The 25787-nt window shown below is 39.3% G+C and overlaps 1 protein-coding gene across 3 annotated transcripts in view; it reads right to left on the bottom strand.

The window, feature by feature from the left end:
- SCG3 (secretogranin III) overlaps positions 1–18092 on the bottom strand; it is a 37943-nt gene extending 19851 nt beyond the window's left edge. Inside the window, exons 1-8 of one of the 3 annotated variants that reach the window (XM_025295590.2) lie at positions 17644–18090; positions 16931–16983; positions 16386–16431; positions 16076–16291; positions 11364–11506; positions 10153–10302; positions 6637–6814; positions 4007–4123 (exon numbers count right to left, since the gene is read on the bottom strand). In XM_025295590.2, the coding sequence (XP_025151375.1) occupies positions 4007–4123; positions 6637–6814; positions 10153–10302; positions 11364–11506; positions 16076–16291; positions 16386–16431; positions 16931–16983; positions 17644–17734 (994 nt within the window). In that variant the 5' untranslated portion in view covers positions 17735–18090. Of the gene's footprint in view, positions 1–4006; positions 4124–6636; positions 6815–10152; positions 10303–11363; positions 11507–16075; positions 16292–16385; positions 16432–16930; positions 16984–17643 lie in introns of all 3 variants that reach the window. The other 2 variants (XM_006050773.3, XM_025295591.2) reach the window with 2 other exon arrangements.
- Positions 18093–25787: the final 7695 nt, after the last annotated feature.

Below are 25787 nucleotides of genomic sequence, written 5' to 3'. Positions count from 1 at the left end.
TTGGTCTACTCAATGTCTCCTGGTAACTACATCTTGATTTTCCTTTGGAAAGCCCACACCTCTCCCACTCTCAGCATATTTGGCTCCAGTGGTGGCTGAATGGGCTTCCCTGGTGGCTCAGATGTTACCACCTGCGACGTGGGAGAAAGTGAAAGTCGCTCAGTCGTGTCCGACTCTTTGCAACCCCATGGACTATACAGTCCATGGAATTCTCCAGGCCAGAATACTGGAGTGGGTAGCCTTTCCCTTCTCCAAGGGATCTTCCCAACCCAGGGATCAAACCCAGGTCTCCTGCATTGCAGGAGGATTCTTTACCAGCTGAGCCAACAGGAAAGCCCAGACCCCAGTTCAATCCTTGGGTTGGGAAGATTCCCTGGAAAAGGGGATGGCTACCCACTCCAGTGTTCTTGCCTGGAGAAATCCATGGACAGAGGAGCCTGGTGAGCTACAATCCATGAATAACCCAGGTCTGCCTCCCCCATCCCTTGGGCTATAGTTCAAGGAGAAACAGATAACTCAAGCCAGGCCAATGAGATGCAATGCTAGGAGAAAGATGTTCTCTTTCCATGAGGATTGGTATACCATGAAGATGTGAGCTTGAGGCTGTGCCAGCCATCTTGTTTCATAATGGAGTTGCTTATGTGGAATGAATCAATAGTCAGAGAGTCAGTGAGATGGAGAAGAAATGGATTCTCACACTTTGGTGGGCTTCACAAACGTGAAGCTAGACTACCCCACCCTTGGACTTTTTGGTTACATAAGGAAATAAATTCCTTTTTTGCATAAGCCAAACAGTTGGATTTCTGTCACTCAGGGCCCTCACTATGAGGCAGCTAGTTCTATTGTTAGTCTTACATTTTTTATTTTCATTAAGATAGAGCACTGTGTAAGTTTAAGGTATACAATATGTTGATCTGATACACTTATATTCTGCAAAATGATTACTCCCAAGAGTTAGCTAAGACCTCCATCATGTTAAGTGTCTTAAGGGTGAGAATTTCTCTACTCATATTAAACCAAAATCTGTATTCTTGTCTTTGTCCTAATTCTGCTCTTTAGAGTAACATCTTGTAGGTGTTACCAGATAGGAGTCTAGACTCTGACCACTTCAAGGCAGTAGTGAATTTGAATCCATACTCTTGGTATTCAGTTTATTTAACCAGTCAGATATCCATCTCACTAGTAGGACAGGACTATGTGCAAACAAGCATTTCTTTACAATTAGTCTACAAAGATTCCATTATTTGTGTTACTTCGCCTCAAGAAAATTCTTTCTTCTACCCTACCCCATCCCTTTTTGAGATGAAAATCAGTATATTCTATTGTGTGATGCCTTCTGCTTTCTTTTCTGAAATAGCAACCACAGCTGGCAACCTCTGTAGTCACCACATACTGTTGGGACCAGAACAGAAGTGTAAACCACTGATCGTTGTCACATGCTGAGATGGAGGAGAAGAGGTTAGTTAATTCTCTCCCTTCTACCCATGCTGCATCTGAGCTCTCAGGGTCTGAGAGTATACCTCCATGGCAGTGGAGGTCAAAAGCCAACATGCTTGTACAGAAAATTCTTTCCATACAACTCATTTTCTGATTGTAAAAGTTATACATGAAAATGATAAGAAAATTGTAAAGAAAAAAATAACACTTATTTTGCTCAGATCATATTTTGGTATATTTCTTTCCAACTTTATGTATGTATGTCCATTTTTAAAAATTTATTTATTTTTTATTGAAGGATAATTGCTTTACAGAATTTTGTTATTTCCTGTCAGACATCAACATGAATCAGCCATAGGTATACGTAAATCCCCTCCCAGGATATCCATTTTTTAACACCAGAATTAAGGTTATGTTCTAAATGGCTTTAAGCATCCAACAGTATATCATGAACATTTCCCTATTTCCTTAGTCTTTCTAAACCATATTTATTGTTTACAAACATACAATTATTAAAAACACAAACATTAAAAATAAAATTTAGTCTAAGTAAGAATAAATAATAATCTTGTGGGGTAGCAAGATTATTTCCATTGTTTTGTTTCTATAAGCCAGTGCTGTCCAATAGAACTTTCTGCAGTGATGGAAATACTCATTTCTGTGCTATTCAATATGGTAGCCATAGGCTATCTGTGGTCTTCAAATGTGTCTAGAGCAAATGAGAAACTAGATTTTAAATTTTGCTTAGTTTTAATTATTGTTAATTTAACGAGCAATATGTGACTATCACATTGCACAATGTACCTATAAATAATAGTGGAATAAAAATAAAAAACAAGGTCGGGGAGGAATACATGTATCCATAAAGCTGATTCATTTCACTGTACAGTAAAAACCAACACAACATTGTAAAGCAACTAAACCACAATTAAAAAAAAATACTTAATTTGTTGCAATTATACTCTTAAAGGGTAAGGATCAGTGTTCTTGCTAATTTGTGAAACTGTAGTTCAGTGTTCACAACTTCCAAGAAAAAATAAAATCTTAAAAATTGAAAAAAAAAATAGTAGAAATACCTGGCTTGCACACAAGACTTTGTGGCAGATCTAATTTATTTTCATAGGATAAATGACTTAAGTGTGGAATTTTTGAGTCACCAAGTATTAACATGAAACAGTGATTGATTTGGAACAATGTTTTTGATCTACTATTAAGTGGGTAAAGTAGGCCACAAAGCATGGTGTGTAACTTAAGCCCATTAAAAAAATAAGTTAAAAGAAAAAAATGACATAGGTATGTATGTGTGTACACACATACAGAAAAATATCTAGAAGGATATAAATCAGAATGTTACCTGGATGCTAGTATTATGAGTGATTTTTCACTCTTTTTAACATCTTTTTGCATTGACTATTTTTAAAGATAAATATATTCTTTTATAATCAGAATAAAAAGAGTAAAACTAGTTTTCATGTAGAAAAAAATGGCATTTATACAGAATAACTCTGGATTACTCTGTCCTACAATATTTTCTCTTCCATTTAATTCTCCCTCCCCTGTCAGTGATCAGAGTAAGGGGCCCTGAGTTCATCTTGCCCAAAGGACATCTAAGATGAGTGGTATTTGTTAATTAACTAAACCAAAGGAGGAAAATGAAAGGCTTTTCTTCTTCTTTTCTTCTTTTAACAACCTGAATGCAGAATCAAAGATTGTTTCAGCTTATCTATAAAGTTCAAGGAATCAAGGGTTGACAAACATTTTCTATAAAGGGCCAGAGAGTAAATATTTTTGACTTTGTGGGCCACACAGTCTCAACTACTCAACTGTCTCTGTAGCACAAAAGCACCCATGGTCAACACTAAAACAGAGGAACATGGCTGTTCCAGTAAAACTTTATTTACAGATGCTCAAGTCTGAATTTTATTTAGTTTTCTCATGTCACAAAATACTATTCTTCTTTTGACTTTTTTTCAACCATTAAAAAAATGTAAAAGCTATTTTTAGTTTGTGTGCTATACAAAAATAGGTCATGGGACAAATTGGGCCCATGAACAATCGTTTATCAGCCCCGATATAGGTAACAGAGTCTTTGATCTCACAGATACAAGACTGAGGTCCAGAAAGATGGATGCTCTCCTGGGCATGACAGACGTGGTCTGAGGCAGAGCTGGGAGCAGGAGGCAGAGTTTCTGCTGCCCAGTGCAGTGCTCACCACACACAGACCCCACTGGTTAAAATCAAGACATTTACTCCAAACCATGTGAACACAATTGAAAAAAAGAAAGACAAATTTTAATTATATCTCTGAGAAAATGATTAGAAAATGTTAGTAAAACAGAATACAACAGAGGTGAAATATTTGTAGTTGAACTGGATCTATAAAGAACTGAAAATGTCAGGTTAATTTTATTTGTATACATGGTCAAGCTGGACAATTCTGGAAACCCAGATGAGTCAGGCTATTTTGGTATAAATGATCAAGTTAGTAAAATAATTATCCCCAAATCTCTCATTCATTTTGGGCAAAGAAAACTAGCCACTGTGAAAACAAAAGAGATAGGACTCTCACCAAGATAGGAAACGCCTTCTTCTGGAGATATGGTGCCATATTTTACCATCATCTTCACGAAGTCAATCAAGGTTTTCATGATAGTAATCAGGGTTTCTTTCTCTTTTGCCTCTTTTTCTATATAAAAGGACAAAATAATTTTTTTTTAAATGGTGGCATATAGTTTCATCTTTAATGTTAATTTATGAAGTACAGCATCTTATTGAAATAGTTCTCCCTACATTTATAGCTAAGCCATTTATAGCTAAAATATATTTATGAAAAGTGCACGTCTTGACTGGGAATATAGGACAATGTACTGATATACTTAATTTTTTCACAAATGAGTAATTATAACTTTTCCAAAGAGGTTTACCATAATCTAGAATATTTTACTGATAGAGTAGATGATATAGTTTGCAACCAGGAATAATAGAAACTCAAAGGAAAGTTAGAAGATTGGTAACCCAATAACCCTTCTCTACTCTTATGTTTTTGAGGGCAAGAATGACCTCTTTTCATTAATAAAGCTTAATACTTGAAATAGGAACACACACGTATGTTTAGTTTTTAAATGCAAGGTTGACTTTTTAACAGGAGTATATATTGCTTTCAACCTCGATTTCATTTCAAAGAATATACACAAATCATGAAAATATTCCAATGGTACAGAAATAAAAAGTGAACACAATATTCTCTTCTTCCCCCTCCCCCCAATGCTTACTTCCTATGGGCAAAACCACTATAGATTAACTTCCTATAGATTAACCACTGTTAACAGTTTCTTGGAAACTTCATATTTGACATATTGTTCTGTATCTTGATAGAACAAGGTGACCAGTGATTCCATAGTAGTTCAGTGGCTGCATTAATTCTACAATTGGGGGGAAAAATCTATTTCCATTTTTGAAGAAGAAAAAACCAATGTTGCTAGAGGACAGCTTCCCTACTCTTTTTGCTGCCATGAAGGAGTTTCTCTACATACTTCTTCCAGTCTTTCCCCCCACCTTTTCAGCCTTCTCACAGATGGGGCTGGTAGCCAACAACCATCAGTCTACATTTCTTGACTGATGGGCATTTGGAATCTTCTTTCCACTGCTTTGCAACAGTGGAAGGCAGGGACCTGGAGAACAGGCCTGGTTTATAAACTCCAACTATTCTAGGACTAGAGCTGTTCTGAGAGGTAGACTGAGGGGCAGGGAATAGGCAAGCCCACCGCTGGTTCTCACACTAAGCTACGTTCTACAACCTAGTCTGTATCAGTATTGAAGATACTTTCATTTTCTGTTTAATTATTTCTCAATTGGTTCAGACCTTGAGTGAAAAAGATGGGTAGTATCAAAGCCCTCAGTATAAGTATTTAAATTAAAAGTTTATAAAAAGAAAGGCAAGAAGGAATGGGGTCAAGGAAACTGAAAAGATTAAAGCACATAAAATAAAAAATATTCCATATGATGGAATCCGAAAAATACCATATAAAAGTCACAAACTTGGGAGAGAGGAAGGTGGGAGAAGAGATGGAGGAGAGAAGTCCTGGGAAGTGCAGGTGAACGACAACTTCAGCAGTCACATTATTTTCTCAAGGTCATATCCATAAAAATATTTAGTATCATGCTGATGCACTTCACTGACAAGAAGTGACTCACCAAGATGACAGAGGTTCTGAGCTGGGTATCTGCCAACCAATAGGGCAGGATGGCTCAGAATGGACCCTCAAGATGCATAAGCCCTGCAGACACCAGCAGGGGGGCTGGGTGCCATCTGGTCAATGTCTGGGACTGAAGGACAAAAGGATGTTCTCCAGAAATGAAAGCTCACTCTAAGGTCACTCCTTGGGAAAATACGTTACAATTACAGAAATCTTTATTACAAATGTTCAGTCTGGGGATGAATCTTTAAACAGGAGGAAGAAAAGCCATAAGTCAGTACAGGGCATCTATCTAGATAATAACAACAACAGAGAATTGGCACATTATTATCCTCCTTTCAGATTAACCAAAAATAAACATGAACTGAAATCTTCAGTCAACTCATTTTGGTGCACTTAGAAAAGAGAACACTACATTAAGGATTTCATTTTTCAGAAAAGCAAATCATTTCCCAAGTGTGTTTTGAGCTCCTGACCTTCATTAGTCCAATGTTTAGTTCACTTCAATTCATTTGAAGACAAGTTGAAAATACTTAAAAAGCAAAATTCTATATCATTTAAAAATGATAAATTATGTTCCATACACTGTTCTACTGAAGGAGGAAAATAAAACCTTAAAGAGGTTTGTAATAAAATCTTTGGCTGAACTGGGTCCGGCCAGGAATGCTCTCTGATTCATCCCTACATGGGTACAAGGTTCTCTCCAATACCAGGAACACAACATGTGTTCAATACCTGTTTATTGAACAAATAAATGAACCCTCTGTTAACATGAAGATTAAATTATCCAGAAATCCCACCTTTCCTGATTATCCTTTCCTAAATATTTCCATGACTAGTACACTTCTTTTGAAAAAAATCAATGAGAACCATTTTCCCCGAGGCTGTAATATATGTCATTGATGGTTGAATTTAGAAACTGAAAACAGGAAGAAAAAAAACCCACCCACACATTTCCTGGAATTACTGTTTCTGTTTCACATGATCAGAAAAAAATGTTTACCTGAATCAATACTTTTCAGTAGTGCATAGAAGTTTGGGAAATACTGGAGTTCCTCAAAGTTGTCTTCACTGTAGGTTTTAGTTCTCCTTTCCAAGCCATTTGTCAAGGTTAAGGTGTTAGATACTGTTTCATCATTTTCTCCATTAGTAAAAGCATCTTGAATTGCTGCCATTGGAGTCTCCAGTTGGGGGGAGGGGGGCGGAAATCAGTACAAAATAAACATTTTGTTAGAACTAATGGACACTCGTCTGTGATGCTCTTGAATTTTAAAGTGCATGAACACCTCTTCCTTCACAAGATCAAACTCTTTTCCAGGCATGTGGGCATCAAGTCACATGGGAAGGGCATTGAGATTTCGAGACAGGTGCTTTACCTGAAGACCCTGAATCCTGCTCCAGGGAGAATAGGCAGGTTCCTGTTCTGGCCAGGTTTCCCTTCACCAATACTCATGAGTGTTTTTTCATAAAATTGCCTTTCACTAAGGAAAGGAACTTTGAGTTTTAGAGTCTACCAAGAGGGATGGTGCCAAGATACAGGAAAGCCTGTCACAATGTCTGATACTAGCAGAACGTCATACCTTAGGGATTTCTGGGTGACACTTTAAAGCCTGTCTGGGAGGGTACACAGGATTTTTTCCCAGACCTGATGTGTAGACAATGTTCCCTATCCTAATGATCCATTCTCCACTTAGTGAACTAGACAGAAATGTAAGAGCTTTGCTTGCCTCTTCCTCTTCATTTCCCTCCATTTGATCCATCAGTAGCCTTATTGGCCACACTTTCTAAGTTTATCCCAAATTTGTACATTTCTTTCTTCACTGCCCCACTCTAGTCCAAGCTACCTTAACTACTTTCCTTCTAACTGGTACACAACTACCTTCCAATGTATTCCCATCCCTGCATTTTCCACGTTGTAGCCAAGATTATCTTTTTAAAAAATATGTAGTAGCTACACTGTGTGGTTTCAGTCATTTGGGTACTCCACACATCCTTCTCTTTGTTGCCTTTCATGTTCACAAGTTAACTCCTATTCAGTTAGTAACAAGTCCTGCCCTTGTTAATTCCTATTCAGTTTAGTTAATGCCTAACTTCAGTTTTTGGCTCAAGTCACCTCCTCCAGGAAGCCTCCCCAACCTAAGTCCAAGACAGGTTCCTTTTTTATGAGGTTTTACAGAACCATGTTTCTTTTCTCAGAGCATTTAACACAGTTGCAATTAAAATACATGACTATTTGAAGACCATCTACCTTTTCCTTTAGACTTTAAGCTTCATGAAAACAGGGATTATACCTTTCTAAATGAGCATTGTAACCCCAGTGCTTGGTACATAGGTGGTATCTCAATAAATATTTATTGGAAGAATAATTTTGTTTTCATTAATGCATATGGACATTTTAGAGATGAGAAGGAAGGAGTACATAATGGGAGTGAAGGAAGAAAATTGCTATGTCAGTTTTACTTCAGACTGGTGAGCTTAAATGAAAGCCATGAGTTATGTGATAAGTCTAGAAAATTTTTTTATGGTAGGTGGATCTTCCAAAGCTGTTTTAAAAGATGACAGATGGTGGAGATTGGAAGTAGGGAGAACAAAGGAGAGCTTTTAACCTACCTAGTAAAAACAGAACAATTCATACCAATTTCTGTTCTCTAGCCTCCCCTAAAACAGGACCGTAAGTCCATAAGCCACTTTTCCCTTGTATTTGAGATCGGGTGTTGGAGGGGATGAGGAGTCATGGGTTGTGGGCACTCTGGTGGAGAAAATGAAAGGAGAGGTGAGGAGTTTGATATTCTCTTATACCCTCTATGGTTGGCTCCAAATTAGAAGTTTAAAAGAACAAGGAGGAGTGAATGATTTTAGTAGCTTGGCTAAGGCCAAAGAAAAGATGAAGAGGTAAGGAGTCCAGGGAGATGAAAGATTTCAGGATGACAAGTCTCAGTAAAGGATGACACAGACCCCTGAGTCAATGGAAGGAGGAAGCAGCAGGTGGAAGGGCATAGGGTAGACGGAGAGGCAGCGTGAGGCAACTAGCTCTGCAGAATAAAAAGTTGGTGAGGACTGCTGTATTTAAAATGGATAACCAATAAGCACCTACTGTATAGCACAGATAACTCTGCTCAATGTTACATGGCAGCCTGGCTGGGAGTGGAGTTTGGGGGAAAAGAGATACACGTATATGTATGGCAGTCCCTTTGCTGCCCACTTGAAACTATCACAACATTGTTAATCGGCTATACCCTGATACAAAATAAAAAGTTTAAAAAAAGCTGGTGTAGAAAAATATCAAATCAATCCAGTTTTTTTTTTATTGGGGAGGGTGTTGAGGGCAAATGATGACATCCGCTGTGAACAGAAGTTGGATACCAAGAGTTGTGAAACATTTGAATCCAGTGCACTGGGATTATATGAATTACATGTGAGATAATCATTTCACATAATATGTGTTATTTTACTCTGGGGTATAGGACATAATCTTTACTATGTAATATAACATGACTTTTTACATTATTTTCAAAGCGGAGTTCATTTATATCTTTTAACTCATTGGTGTTTCATTAAAATATATTTTAAGTGGACTAAAAATTTCACATACCCCAAATCTTATTTGGCACCAGCTAAAGTATTAATTACACAAGGATTGTATTAATTATGGCAGAAATTTCTTGTGGCAGAAAGTGAAGAGGAACTAAAAAGCCTCTTGATGAAAGTGAAAGCGGAGAGTGAAAAAGTTGGCTTAAAGCTCAACATTCAGAAAATGAAGATCATGGCATCTGGTCCCATCACTTCATGGGAAATAGATGGGGAAACAGTGGAAACAGTGTCAGACTTTATTTTTGGGGGCTCCAAAATCACTGCAGATGGTGACTGCAGCCATGAAATTAAAAGACGCTTACTCCTTGGAAGGAAATTTATGACCAACCTAGATAGCATATTCAAAAGCGGAGACATTACTTTGCCAACAAAGGTCTGTCTAGTCAAGGCTATGGTTTTTCCAGTGGTCATGTATGGATGTGAGAGTTGGACTGTGAAGAAAGCTGAGCGCCGAAGAATTGATGCTTTTGAATGGTGGTGTTGGAGAAGACTCTTGAGAGTCCCTTGGTCTGCAAGGAGATCCAACCAGTCCATTCTAAAGGAGATCAGCCCTGGGTGTTCTTTGGAAGGAATGATGCTAAAGCTGAAACTCCAGTACTTTGGCCACTTCATGCGAAGAGTTGACTCATTGGAAAAGACTCTGATTCTGGGAGGGATTGGGGGCAGGAGGAGAAGGGGACGACAGAGGATGAGATGGCTGGATGGCATCACCGACTCGATGGATGTGAGTTTGAGTGAACTCCGGGAGCTGGTGATGGACAGAGAGGCCTGGCATGTTGTGATTCATGGGGTCGCAAAGAGTCGGACACGACTGAGTGACTGAACTGAACTGAACTGTATTAATTATATACAAATCCAAGTACACACATCCATGCACATGTGTATACACACATATATAATTGATGCATATGTATTTGCATATACTTACCACTTTCTCTGGTATTTTCCCAGTCTGACTCTCAGTCTTGCTTGTTGGTTTATTGAGTTCCTCTTCATAATTATTGGCTTCCTTAGAGATCAATTTTTGTAAAACCTCTGCAACTTCATCTTCCAGTGTGTGTGCCTGGCTTTCTGTAATCTGTTACAAAAAGTCAAAATATATATAACTTAGTTCTATTTTTGTGGTTTAAAAATACTAAACTCTTTAGCTGAACACATATTTTTAGAAGACAAGAGAATGTTCCGGTCCATCTTCTGAACATCCCTTGTTTATGCCCCTAGTACACACTGACTGTCACAGTGACTGCCCAGCACTCCTGGGAAGAGGCAGTCTTTACTGTTGGAACCCACAGAAAACAATCCTCAAGTTGTTTCTCAACCCTCAGGTGCAGGTCATGGTAGGCAACTGTTGAAACCTGCAAATTTAGCGCCCTCCTAAAGCCTGCCATGGATAAGGCAATGGCACCCCACTCCAGTACTCTTGCCTGGAAAATCCCATGGATGAAGGAGCCTGGTAGGCTGCAGTCCATGGGGTCACGAAGAGTCTGACACAACTCAGCGACTTCACTTTCACTTTTCACTTTCATGCATTGGAGAAGGAAATGGCAACCCACTCCAGTGTTCTTGCCTAGAGAATCCCAGGGACAGGGGAGCCTGGTGGGCTGCCGTCTATGGGGTTGTACAGAGTCGGGCACGACTGAAGTGACTTAGCAAAGCCTGCCAGGACTGTGTTAATGTGCCTGGGAACCAAGATGGGGCAGGGGCAGGGTCAGATTAGATTGTGTAGGGCTTCCCAATCATTGCATGGCTTTGCACATCTTATTTCTTTCTCAGCTCACACATTTTTAAAACATTTCTGCTGGTTAAATCCTAACCATCCTTCTAAACTCACTTCAAACACCTCCTCCTCTGAATCTTTTCCTTATTGCTTAACTGGATATAATCCACCTTCTGGCATACTAAATCATGCTGATGGTTCTATACAACTTGTAGTATGAGGATGTGTGTACTTGTCTAGTGCCTCTGATAAAGCATAAATTCCTAGAGGGAAGGAATGGAGTCTTACTTGTCCTCGAAACTCATGGTGACTGGTATAAAGTAGACACATTATAGACATTTGGCTCTTTGAATCAAGTGGTTTGGCTTCTTAGCATGTTCCAAACTTTACGAATTTGGTTTGTTATCATGCATATGACTTACTAGGCCAAGATTCAGCAGTTTGGAAACAATCCTGTCAAATACTCCTCTGTCGTTTTCCTCATAAATCCTGGTAGCAATTTTCTGGACAATGTCTTCAGCAGTTAAAGGAGTGCCATCAAGTTGATGAAGGCCGTCTGGATCATCTAGACAGAGCAATCACAACTTCACATTGTGGTGATCACAGGCCTATTTCTTGGATTACATTAGATTTATAATTTGAATCTTGTACACTCAGGTATGTTTGGAATATACTTAAGGTGAGGCTTTGTCCATGTAAACTCTTGGTTTGAAATAAAATTTGACTTCAAGAATCTAGGATGGTAATGGAAATTCTGAAAGCTTCTTATGCAATTATAAAAGGAAGATCTGAAGACAACACAAAAGGCCTCTCCATTTTTAGTGCTAATAGTACAAAAAGTAAAATACCAATAGATAATATGCCGTATTGTTCAAAGCACTCTTCTATATATTACATAATTTGATATTCCATTTCCACACAAGGAGTAGGCTGGTATTATCTGCACATGTATTCCCTTTGCAGGCAAATTCCTGGGCTGGGGGAGGGGGAACCTGCCTCACACCCAGAATCAAAGAGTAGGTACTGAAGATTTTGTTCACTTGTGAACAGGTATCAGGGCGCCTTTATGTAAGGCAGCTTAATGTGACAACTCTTTCTCCAGAGAATAAGGAACTTATTTTATGTCCCTGAAATTTAAACTTTTAAAATGTGATAACAGATTTGCACAATACAATATGTAAATCTATGGAAACCTCTCCAGAGAAGCTTGCTGACATGTGTGCTTGGCTTTCCTGGGAGTACGTTTGGCAGGACCACTCCAGACTAAAGCAAGGGCCCCTCCTGAGGAAACGGAAGGATACAGTAGGGTTGGTGGCAAGGAAGAATGGCACCAGGTCCCATAGAGCACTCCCAGGAAGCAACTGGTCTTTTCCAATCTTTATTACATCATTGACTCAATGGACATGAGTTTGAGCAAACTCTGGGAGACAGTAAAGGACAGGGAAGCCTGGAGTGCTGCAGGCCATGGGGTAGCAAAGAGTTGGACACAACTGAGCAATTGAACAACAGTCTATACCCCCTGGAACAGGATAGTGATATGTGCAAGTTTACAAGGCACTTAACTCCTCTTGTCACCTCTAGGCAGCTTGGAAAGACCAGAAATTTAGCTCCAATAATCTCTCTCGTTATTTATATATTCTTGGACCACTATAAAGGAAGTTATTAAGAGCATGTATTTCATGGGATTCTAAGGACCAAATGAGATAAGATGTAAAAGCACCTTTTAAATTGCCAAGTATCATACAAAAGTTAATGTAGTTGTATTACTATGGACAGTGGATTTGCACCTGAAATAAAGGAACTGCAGTTATCTTCTAGAGAAAATAGACATTGAATCCCTAGCCAAATTCTGTCCAAAGAATTCTGAACATATCCACCTAAAGAAAGAACCTAGTACATATTTCTATTCTGGTTCTATCTTTTTCTTCTGTAGCTCATGGGGATTCATAGATTTTTCCAGACTCTGCAAAGATGGAAGGGTATGCAGCCTCAGGCAGAATATCATCTTTGTGTTGTTTGGAAGGAAGCTTAGGAAAGAGAGCAGGGTGATTACCCATGGAGGGCTGGGAGTGCTCTGACAGTGTATTATTGCTGAATCGCAGGCCAAGCAGTAAGCTGCAAGGCCTTTGAGTCCTATGTACGAGAGTGACTAACAAGCAAGAAAGTCCCTTAGAAAACCCTGTAAAATCATCTCCCCTCCCGGCTGACTGAAAATTGGGTTCCTCATCCATTTTTTCCAGAGCAGAGATTCACTGTCACTTAGGTCTGATTTGTCCATTTGTGGGTTGCAAGTCAGACTCAGGGGAGTAAGTGTAGCAGAAACTACCCAGGTCTAGGGAAAGGCAGAAGAATTTATTTCCCTTCTCATTTATCCCTTGGGATCTGAAAAAGGAAGAATAGTGATTGCCTGCTGAAGCTGGAAAATAACTGCGATGGCTGCTTTTAAGTTCATTTAATTCGCTACAGGGAGAACATTAGCAAAATGCTAAAGAAGTAGCCTCTTTCCTCCCAGCACTGCTGGATTCTCTGGAGCCAAGAATTCAGATCTCCCCCAGTGCAGGTTGGCTAGACGGGGTTAATAGCTGAACTGTGGGGCAATGCTCCTTGCCTTCCGTGATTTCCCCTGCTCCTCCACGATGGAAAGAATTACTCAGAATGACTTCTCTACTGCTCATGAAGGGGTATTTCACCCTCCTATATAGACCTCAGAGGGGAAGCAAACATGAGTTCAACATTTATAACTTTTTAAAGCAGCTCCAGTTCTAAGTGGATATAAAAGGGCCTTGTTCCATCATCTGCCCAGTTGAGTTTGAATTTCCAGCAACTAATATGGCACTTAACATTCATTTATTCAATATGTTAGTATTAAAGTCTTAATAGGGGCTGAGACTGGAAATACAGTGATAAATAGTTTAGACATGGTCCCTAACTACACAGAGCTTACTGTCTAGCTCATAGTCTGATAATTAGTAATTTCTCAATGAATATTTGTTTGGTGAATGCACAGAGAAGCCCCAAAGCAATATTTCTTAAAAGAAACTTGGAAAAATCCTAACTCACACATACTGCAGAAAACACCAAGAAGGAGAGTTGTTGGGTTCTCCAGCACAAGCTCATTCAGAGGTTTCCTAAAGGTGTAAAAGTGCCCTGCAGAAGTTAGGCCCCTTGGCCTCTCTACTAGGATGAAAGTTTGCACGTCTGAGGCTCTAGTCACCTGGGTGGTCCCAAACCTTCTGGTTCCAGGATTACCAGGGTATGAGAGAAGATTAACAATTTACTCATAAACCATTCTCTCCAAGAATCTTCTATATATACTCAAGTGGACTTAAAATGACCTCTAGGGCAAGCATAGAGCCATCAGCCTAGCATTTGATAGTTCAGAATCTATTTGGGATGTTAATAAAATGCTGAACAATGTTAAAAATAAGGTGCTCAGTTAGTGATCAGATCACAAACAGATCTACCTCTGTCTGCATGCACAACCCATCTGACCAAAAAACAGACAAACATTAGATGATTTTTATATTTTTATTAAATGGTCAACTCAACCCAAGTGGTTGAATCTGTTTCACATGCAGCTATACCCAGTACCCATTTATTGCTAGCCCAAATATTTTAGGTTAAAAAAAGTAGAATTCAAAAAACTTTTTCATGTAGTACGCAACATGAAATGTATAAAAATATAGACCATCTCCCCTACCCCATACATATACAACACAATTCTCCTCAGGCTATGATAGCCTATAAAAGTCTAATTAGTAGTTGTTTTCTGGCAGAGATAATCAGCATAGTTCTCTTGTGGCCCATGGAAGAGAATTAAGACACATAAGGAAATCTATCGTCACTCCTAAGAACCAGTACTCAGAATGGAAGACACACTGAGGAATTGAGGCAGATCTCAACGCCTCAGTACAATATTTAATTTATTCCCTCATGTATTCCCTTATTTGTGCATTTGTTCATTTATCAGTTCATGAGCTCCAGACACTGGGACTATAGTCTTTCTACTCTCACGGAGTTTTCAGTTTATTTTAGGAGAAAAAGATAAATCATAAGTAGTCACATTCAGGGATGTAAAATTACAAACTGCAATCAGTGCCATGCTGGAAAGAAACAAGGTTTCTATCAGATCATGTGCTGGATAAACCAGAGAAGTAGACAGTCCAGGTAAGACTGTAGATGACACATTAAGGATTTGGGGTTTTATCCTGAGAAATGGGAATCTATTAGCAGGTTTTATGCCAAAGAGTGACACGCTCATATTTGTGTGTTGGATAGATCACTCTGGTTGCTACATGAATAAGCTGGAGGGGGTCAGAGCGAATGCTGGAAGATCCATTAAAAGATTTTGCTATAGTTCAAGTGAAATATGATTGGAGCTTGGAAAAGGATACAGGTGATTAGTAATAGAGGAAAAAAATTGAGATGACACATAGGAAGTAAAAATGATAAGACTGATGGATTAGAATGCGAGGGGTAAGGAAAATAATGGTTTGACTCCTAGATTTGTCTTGAAAAATAGGATGTATAGTAGTGCCTTTCCTAGAGGAAAGAGGGCTAAATTATAAGGTTTACAGAAATTATGAGTTTAACATTGGACATGTTAAGTTTGAGGTGCTTCTGAGACTTCAAAGGGAAGATGTTAAGTTGGTAGACAGTTATTGGTCTATAGTTCAGAGAAGTCTGGCTAGTGATATGAGACATCAGGATATAGATGGGAACTGAAGCCATGGAGAGGTTAGAATGCCTAGGGAGACAGGCTATAGCTAGGAAGAGAACACTGGAAAGGGAATAATAAGTATTTCACCTTGGAATGTGTGTGTCGGGTATTTTGTTGATTTAATTATATGGGAATTATGATATTTTGTATTTATAGTTAAAATAAATTAGAACGTTAAAATGAACTCAAAGGACCCTTTAAAGAGACAATAAAACCTGGGCTTCTGTGGAGCTGGAATTGTGCATGATATCAGTGAAGTTTGGGCCTTTTCTCAATTTTGGACATGGACTAATAAAGGATTGTGAGTGTGTAGTGTGTAAGAGAGATTTTCAAAGTATAGGACTTTCTCTTACCTATAATGGGAAACTACAGATTAGAGAAAATAGATAGCAAACATTCTTTTTCTTCATTTACCTTGAAATTTACGGTCCAGTCCACTCTTAGTAGAATCATAATCATCAATCAGTCTTCGATTCTTGGTTGAATCAACATCTTCCACATTCAATTTATTATCATTTGGGGAAATTTTTACAGATTGTCTTTCTTTCTCATTTTTTTCCTTTTCTGTTATGGCCTTTAGCAGGTTCAAGTTATCAACAAAGGAATAATTGCTTTCACCTGGCTTGTTTTCTGGAAGAAAAGCCCCCAAGCCCAGCACATCCATTTTAGTTAAGCTTCTCACAGCCTACATTATTTAAATTAGCATCAACTAATTTCTTATTACCTGGAGGGTACGTTTTTTTAATCTTGTCTGCTTCTGCTTCAGCAATCTGTGAAACAAACAGGAGATAGACCCGGTTTTAAATCATTGCTCTACCACTTACCAAATATGATAGCTAAATAATTTAATCCTTGTGGGATTTAGTTTTATTGTTTGTAGGATATAAATAATATTTTTTATCTCAAAGTATTGTCATAAGGATTAAATGAAATAAAAGAAAGAACAAATAGTCTATAAATATTAATTCCCTTCTCTGATGATATTGGTAAAAGATAAATCTCTGATAAATTAAGAAATCTTACAATAGAGTGGATGTGATGTTGAGCTTACTGGATTTTTATGCAGTCAGCTCTTTGTTTTATACAGAACTCTCTATATTCAACTGTCAGGATACAGAAATTACCAAAATTATATTTCCCATCATAATTTCAGTCAGTTTATTATTAAGTTTTGAGGTCTGTGAATTCAAAATGGCTAAAAGGTCACAGCATGATTACATTAAATAGTATAACTAAAATAAAATGAAATAACATTTACTTCTGACCTACCTGCTCATTCAAAGGTCTTTCTGCACTTAATTCTCTATTGTGTAGGGGTTTGTCTAGAATAAACACACACAAATGCAAATTTAATTGTGTATTCGAAAGACAATGTGTCTCATTAAAAAAAAATCTTCAAAAAAGAAAATAGAAATATTTTTGGATGACTGTGAAACAAATATATATTAACAAAAATTATAAGATTATACAATAAAAATGATTATCAACGTTGCCTTGCTTATTATCCCAGTGTATAGAATTACACTTTTTTTTTTTTTTGCTGACCAGAAATCTAACAGAGTTCTAACACTTGATTTACCAGCTGTTTTCAAGGAGACAGAGCATAATTTGGATTGGAATTGTTGGCACATTAAAAGCTTTTTTATCACACATTGAACATGTTATGAACAGAAAATCTGAGAAAGGTTGTAAGATGACTAGGGAAAAAAACAAACAACGAAACCACTTTAATAGGTGGAAAAGCCACCCCCTCCCAATTTCAAAATAAGATTTTTCAAAACAACCCATGTTACTGCTCTATCATTTAAAAAGTGAGGAAAATCTGTCTTCTGGCTCTAAGTTCTAACCGAGTTCTTTGTCAATGTGCGTGGATATCATGTGATCAGAAAATGAAGCACGGTGATATACAGCTCGCGCATTATATCAAGCTTTACCTTCCGTAGCAAAATAGAAAGGAGGTGGGAAGAAAAGGGTCCACGTACCTTGGCTGCCTGCCGGTTTGGGGAAAGCCTGAATTGGGCTGCTGTGGAGCATCAATACCACAATCCAAGTGCCGGTCCAAAGGAAACCCATTCTTCCACGCTTGGCTTCGGAAACAGCCTGGCGCCGGGCTCCTGGAGCTGTAGCTTTTGTTATGAATGAAAAGGAGGAGTAAAAACAGGAAAAGCTAGGAGAGTGGGCGCGGGGAGGGCTAGTGGCGGGGATCCGCGTCTAGTGGAGCTCTGCTGGGCTCCGGAGTAAAGGGATTAATTAGACACTGGGCGCTCGGGACTCAGGTCTCCTCCAGGTGGAGGAGAGCGCTGTCCGTCCCGTGGGTGCTGAAGTTCCTGTAACAAGAGCGGGCAGCGGGTCGGCTTGGGCGTCGCCTTATTCTCGCTCCCTCCTTGAGAGGAAGTGAGGATGGAAGCGCATGCTCTCTGAGAGTCAGAGGCGGGAAGGGATGGCGTCAGCAACTCCAAAGCTACTCCAATTCCCTCCACGAATGGAAGCGGGGGAGGGACGACAGACGGGCTAGCGTATTTTCTGTGCCGCAGTCCTAGGGCTGATCCTGCAATCAGGGTCGTGGACATTATTGTCCTAACCTTCCAAGTAAATGTTACCTCAGGGACCAAGTGCCTTCTCTGCCTGTGCACCTGTTAAGGAAAGCTAGATAATCTTAGGCAAAGGGTTCTGCTTTGAGATTATTCTGGGATATCTTCTCCAAAAAGTGCTTTCCATTCCACCGTCTGTACCTAAAAGACAGATATAATTCTTATATTCTTAGAAAAGCTGTGCCTTTTGTAATTTGGGTTGACATACCAGGGCTCTCTTAGTGCTCTTGTCTCAGCTCTATGGAGTCTTTTTAATTGGGATATTTAGGGAACATTCTTTCAAATAGATTGCTGCAACACAGTCACTCTCCTAGATGCTGAAACAGAACACACACACACACACACATACCCCATTGCTTGTTCCCCTAAGAGTGAATATCCTCAACACTCGGGTAGGTGAGCAGTAGGAGGAGCCAATTTCGATAAAAAAAAAAAAAAGTCCCTTTCTCACCATGGGAAACCCCTCTTCAAAGAAGGAAAGGGGAAAAGGGGGGGGGGAAGCTGCACTTCTGTAAACTTCTTCCCTGGGATTCAATTATGTCTAAGAACTTGGTTGTTTCAAGGTTCCTTGAAGAGATGGGATAGTCATGAAAAGCATTTTTCATCATAACCAGGTCAGGGAGGTGCTTCCTATATTTTGAGAATATTTCCAGAAGCCTAAGATTATTGCATGAAAGGAGCTAGCAAAAAAAGACTTTTAAATAATGAATACAAGCAACACTAATAATGTGAGCAGGGTGCTGAGTAAGTTGTTTAGTCTCTGAGTTTTAAACAGATCTTGGACCCTTTCCTTTGGACTGTGGCATGCTGGGAACTAGTCTGAATAATGACCACAGAGAAGAATTCAGCACAATCAGGCCTTTGATTTCTGTATCCCTGCTTTTCAAGGAGCGAGTTAGTTGTTCAAGTACCTAAAAATAAATAAACAAGCAAGCAAGCTAACAAACAAATCTCCCTCATTCTGAAGGGCTTTGGGTTTGGATATCACTCAAATACTTTAAAAATCTAAACAGTACTTTGGATCTAGCACCTACTTTAAAACAAATAGTTGTCAAGAAACAGTAATGCAGCCTTGGGGGCAGGGTCCAGGTTCCCCCTCAAGGGAAACACATAATATATTTGAGATCGTCTGTAGAACTAAAAACCCCACCAAATTGAAGATGTTAACTACTTGATGGAGCACTCTTCATTCCAGAGAAGGTCACAGTTCTCCCACCACCACCTGATGCCCCCTTTGTCTGGCAAAGCAATAAAGCTATTTTTTTCTACTTTACAATAAATAAATAAAGCAAACAGTTGTTTCTTGGCAGTAATTACATAACATTAGTATCCCAGTAGGCCGCATTTGAAAAAATTAAATCTCCCAATTTAAAATCCTATCCAAGTGAAGGGTAAATTTCCTTATTTTCCTCCTCTTTAAAACAGAGGTGGCAGGCTCTGTTTACCTTGCAATGTAATTGTGGAGAACAGTTGAATACATGTCTTGATCAAATCATTTTGTTTGTTTTTTTAACTTCATGGTGCAGCATGTGGGATCTTAGTTAGGGATCCAACTCTGGCCCCCTTCTTGAAGCATGGAGTCTTAACCATTGGACTGCCAGGGAAGTCCCTTGATCAAATCATTTTATGCCAGAAATGTTTCGACACAGCCTAAAAAATAAGTCATGAAGTATTTTTATCTTTTAAGGAACATTACCAAAAATTTGGTGAAATAGCCATTCATGGAAACTTACTCTGTCGCTGATCTAATCCCTCAGCTCCACTCCATCCTACGTCCCATCCTTTAACTTGCCCCTCCCCACAATGTATGTTTGCAGTTGGGAGGATCTCAGGATACAACTAAGGTAAGGGATGGCTATTGGACTTCCCTTGTGGCTCAGCTGGTAAATAATCCACCTGCAATGTGGGGACCTGGGTTTGATCCCTGGGTTGGGAAGATCCCCTGGAGAAGGGAAAGGCTACCCACTCCAGTATTCTGGCCTAGAGAATTCCTTGGGGTTGCAAAGAGTAGATCGACTTTCACTTTCACGGCTATTGAGGACATTTCATTGCCTGCCAAAAATGAAAAAAGTATTTGGCTTTTCCCTGTCATTTGCACTAGAGTGTTAAATCTAAGAGTGTGTTATGTTTCTGACCAAATGAACTGTGGAGCATGGGGTAAACTCTAAGGCATGAATTAATTTACATTTTTTAGTCTTATGGATTTTTTTTTTACCAGACTCAGCATAGGTCTATGAGTAGAATAATCCTAGGTTTCATTTATTCATTCATTCACTTAAGGGATATTTATTGAGCACTCAGAATGTACCAGGTATTAAGATAATTGCCAAGTATACAAAGATAAATAAGATATAGTCACTGCTGGTTTTATAGCCTGGGAGAAATGACTGTGATTGTAACAGGCACCACCGCAACGATTTAGTGAATGCTCTTCATGTGCTACACATTGATGTCACTTAAATATAAGTGAACAAATAAACACAAGAGTGTTTATGGGTTCCCTGTTGTATATGCAGAGTTCAGGTGGGGTGCAAATAATGGAGTGAATGATCAGGAAAGGTTTCAAAGAGAAGATCTCTTGTTTTAATCATAAAAAGATTAAAATATTCAATTGTTATGTAAAGGCAGACAGAAACATTGAATAATATAAACAAATATATGTTGAAGTTGCAAGACAAGTGTCACTGAAGCAGACCAGGTGATTGTGAAATAAACAACATACAAAGCACAGTAACTTCATCAGTATTACACATGGATTGATCATTCACTATAGAAGATGCCTTTCGAGTGCAGTCTTGAAGATGGAGATATTTGAAGTTGTTTAGAGAAAATTTTATATTATTATTGCATGTTGTATTGTAGAAAGTCTCAGACAAATACAAAAGGAGTAAAAATATTGAAACAAAATCCATGAATTCATTACCCAATTTCAGAAATCATTAACTCATGACCACTGTTTTTATTTTATATTCACCTGTAAAAATCCCAAACTTCGTATCATTTCACCCACAAGCATACCAGTATGTTTACCTAAAAGATAAGGGTTCTTTTTTCCTAGCATTATTGTCATACCTTTATCATATCTCATAATAATAATACTTCACTATCATCAAATATTCAGCCAAAGTTCAGATTCCCCACTTGCCTTATAAATATTTTTACAGATGGTTTGCTTAGATCACAATCCAAACAAGGCCATACATTGCATTTGTTTGGCTTGTGAAAGACACATATCAGTATAAGATATTGCAAGGTTTTCTGTTCATTTCCCAAGACATGTTGGTTGCTTCTTTAGAATACTGTGCGCACTTCCAATACAGCATGTGTCTTATTGTGCTGCTCTTTGTACATGATTTTTTTCATTTCAAAAATAATAAATATACATTGAAGGAAAAATTCTAAAAATACAGTAAGCTAAAAGGGGAAAAATCATCTGAGAGAGATAATCCCTGCTAACTTTTGGCATATTTCCTTTTGGTGCATGTTTTTCTAAGAAAATGTTTTATACATACGTTTATAAAATCTTATTTCTCATTGTATACATATCTGTCTATCCCACTGATCTATGAACTCTCCAAGGGGGAAGGTCTTGTCTTGCTCACCCCTCATTTCTCAGCCCTTTTTACAGTATCTGGAAATCTGCTTGCTTAAGTAAATGAATGAAGTGATGGAGGCTTATCTGTTTACCTTTGCTCTTCAAATGCTGAGACCATGATGGCTGCCCCGCATTGGAGGATCATGACAGTGTTGCAGTTCCAGGAGCTGCCAGTTCCTTCAAGAGCTGTTAGCCACTCTGTCAGCGTGATTATCCACTCAGCATTTTCTTCACAAAGGAGTAGTCTTGCAGAAGAGGTATTCACGAAAGGACTAAGAATAGAGAGACAGAGCTGGCAAAAGCTTTTACAGCTACAGTTATAGGCATGGATTCATTGCTGTTAAAAAGGCTGACACAGGATGCCAACACTAGAGATGGCTGTTGGTGTGGCTCAGACGAGAAATGTGGAATCCGGAAGTTCACCATGAGATGGAAGTTGAAGTAATCAAGGATGATGAAAATGAGCAAATAAGACAACTGAAACAAGTGAGGACTTCTCCGGTGGTCCAGTGGTTGTGAATCTGCCTGTCAACAGGGGACATATGTTCCATCCCTGGTCTGGGAAGATTCCACTTGCTGCAGGGCAAATAATCCTGTTTGTCACAACTACTGAGGAGCCTGTGCACCACCACAAGAGAAGCCACTGCCATGAGAAGCCCGCTGCATTAGTGAAAGGTAGCCCTGCCTCTCTGCAATTAGAAAAGCCCGAGGGCAGCAATGAATACCCAGCACAGCTATACATAAATAAAACAAGGAAAGTGAAAGCATGGAAATGAAAAAAGTATATGAATAAAGAAAATGGGCCCAAATGACAAAATGTGATAGGTCACCTACAGAGAGCAAAGTGCCAGCACTGAATCTGAGAGTGGGAAGGAGGAGGAGGTGGCTGGATGGCAAAGTTTTCTGTTGTTTGCTTACCTTGTTTGTACAATGACTAAACCAGATTGGGTCAATCATTTGCTCCAGGGGTTGGGGGAGGAAGAAGTGAGTCATACAAGGGCTTTCTCCAGGACAACAATGGTAGAGCAATTTCCCAGAAGGAATAGGGTGAGCGAGTAAGGCAAACAAAACAACAGATGTTAATTACATTATAGAATGTAGTATTTAAGATAGATTAAACACTACTGAGTAAAAATATCAAGTTTCCTGTTAGCAGTATGATTCATATCATAAAAGTTGTGTACATGTGTGTGTTCATAAATAGTGACTTGAAAATTTTATTTCCCATTATGTTTATCCCATTATGTCATTCCTAAAGGAAATCAGTCCTGAATATTCATTGGAAGGACTAATGCTGTAGCTGAAGCTCCAATACTTTGGCCACTTGATGTGAAGAACAAGCTTATTGGAAAAGACCCTGATGCTGGGAAAGATTGAAGGCAGGAAGAGAAGGGGACAAAAGAGGATGAGATGGTTGGATGGTATCACCGATTCAATGGACATGAGTTTGAGCAAGCTCCGGGAGTTGGTGATGGACAGGGAAGCTAGGTGTGGTGCAGTTCGTGGGGTTGCAGAGTCAGACATGACTGAGCAACTGAACTGAACTAAACTGATTATGTTTCGAGTGGTTGCCAGGTTAGGACTTTTTCTTTGTTAATTAGGCAGCTGTAAATTCCTTGAATTTTCAACATGTGTATGTACTGGTTTTATAATCAGAAAAAAACTCAATAAAGCAATATAATCTGTATAAATAATTTTATATACTAAAAGATATTCTGTTTCAGACAATTTAAACGAATTATCTTCTGGGATGTGAAAATAGAAAGTGATAAGGTCAGCAAGAGGGGAATGAGAATTCAGTGAGAGGGCTTTTTGTCTTTTATTCTGCTACTACTCAATACCGTTCTAGGTGACTTTCACAGTGCATGGTCATTGTTCATATTTTCTTTTTATTGTGACCTCTTTGAGAGGAGGTGCTGATGAGGACTCACCTTTCTATCTTAGTGCCTAGGGTACTGTAAAGGAGTCAGTTAATGTCTGTTGAATAAATTTTATCATCTTATGAATCTATCCACAACACTTCCTCTTACATGAGACTTGACACCTTTTCCTAAGCCACATGTGTACCTCAAGTAGCCAAACTTTGCCAGACATCATCCCTCTCCATCAGCCCTGCTAATCCCCTCCCTTTGCAGGGGCAAAACTGCTACCTGGTCAGGGTCATGTCTGAGGTGGGCTAAGGCTTCCCAAGGGCCCCTCAAGTTAGTGTCCATCCTAACCCTCCCAGATCCTGCAGCTGGCTTCTGTGGCACCAGGATCTAGGGATAGGGCATTATCCAGGCTTTCTCCCTGTTCTGTAGTGCAGGTTTGGGGTTTGTGGGAAAGGAAGATAAAGGATATAAATGGGATTCCTTTCTATATGGTCCATTTTAGGACTTGCTGAATTACTGAGAGCATGTGCTTCCTGTGGGTCTTCACAAGGTACTAGCTGTAACACGTGTTCAGCTGGCATGAAGTCCAGGCCATTCTTGACTTCCTCAAACACAGCAGGCCAACTTCTGCTGCAGGGCCTTTGAACTTGTTTTCTCTTCTTGGAATGTTCTTCCTCCAAATAGTCCCAGGGCTTAATCCCTTAACACAGATCATATCTTTGCTAGAAGTCATGGTCTTGGGAAGGCCTAGTGTCTCAGGTTGAGTTCCCTGAGAAACAGACTCTGAAACGGAGATTAGCATGCAGGATAGTCTCTTGAATCAACACCTATGGAAGGGAAAATGAGAAGGATTTGCCAGTGGAAAAAACTGAGCCATGACACAGTATCAGTGGAGGTTTTAGCCAACCCTGCAGGGGATCTAAGGATGAGATGATCCTTCAGAACTGTCTGGAGCTGCGGCAAGAGATGTAGGCCTTTATACTCCTAAATAGATCAGTCATTGAGTATAGGCCTTATCAGGAAGCAGTTCAGGACCCTGGATGAGGTGGCTCTTTTCAGCAGTTGCTGCAGCTGCTGCTGCTAAGTCACTTCAGTCGTGTCTGACTCTGTGCGACCCCATAGACGGCAGCCTACCAGGCTCCCCCGTCCCTGGGATTCTCCAGGCAAGAACACTGGAGTGGGTTGCCATTTCCTTCTCCAATGCATGAAAGTGAAAAGTGAAAGTGAAGTCGCTCAGTCGTGTCTGACTCTTAGCGATCCCATGGACTGCAGCCTACCAGGCTCCTCTGTCTATGGGATTTTCCAGGCAAGAGTGCTGGAGTGGGGTGCCATTGCCTTCTCCATTTCAGCAGTTGGGGGAATAAGATTTTCAGTTCTGAAGTGGCATCTGAGCAGGGCATCCCAACCTTCACCACACATACCCTGACCCCCTTGTTTAAAGCTGTAGCCGCTGCCCCTGCATTCTCCCTGCCCTCCCTCTGCCTATATTTCTCCATTGCACTCCACCTAACATACCGGATAACGCACTTGTTGATTTTCTTTATCTTTCTCTAACTAGACTGTGAGATTTTTGTGGACAGGAATTTATTTTATTATTATAATCATTTTTACTGCTGAATTCAAACACCTAGGAAAGTGTCTGACATATAGTAAGTGTGCAAGCCATATCCATCCCTGGAATATGCTTTAAAACCTCAGGAGTGAGAACTCCGTAGCTGTCCAGTGGTTACAACTCTGCACTTTCACTGTTGAGGGCCCTGGGTTCAATCTCTGCTGGGAGAACTAAGATCCTGCAAGTCAGTGCAGCCAAAAAAAAAAAAGCAAAACCAAAAACAGGAAAAAATATATAGCTAGATTAAATAGAAAAAATAAGATTGGCCATTAATTGATCGTTATTGAATCTGGGTAATGAGTACACATATACAGATTCAATATACTAATCTCTAATTTTGTATATGCTTGAAATTTTTCACAATAAAAAGCTTTAAAAGAAAAGGGTTATTTTAAATTTACTGCCCATCAGTAGAGACAGCAATAAGAGAGATTGTTCTTCTTTCTCCTAAAGGTGT

Source organism: Bubalus bubalis, chromosome 11, assembly GCF_019923935.1.
Source record: "Bubalus bubalis isolate 160015118507 breed Murrah chromosome 11, NDDB_SH_1, whole genome shotgun sequence".
NCBI classification, from domain to species: Eukaryota; Metazoa; Chordata; class Mammalia; order Artiodactyla; family Bovidae; genus Bubalus; species Bubalus bubalis.
The sequence above is the reverse complement of the archived record's forward strand: the minus strand, read 5'-3'. Positions and strand labels throughout refer to the sequence as shown.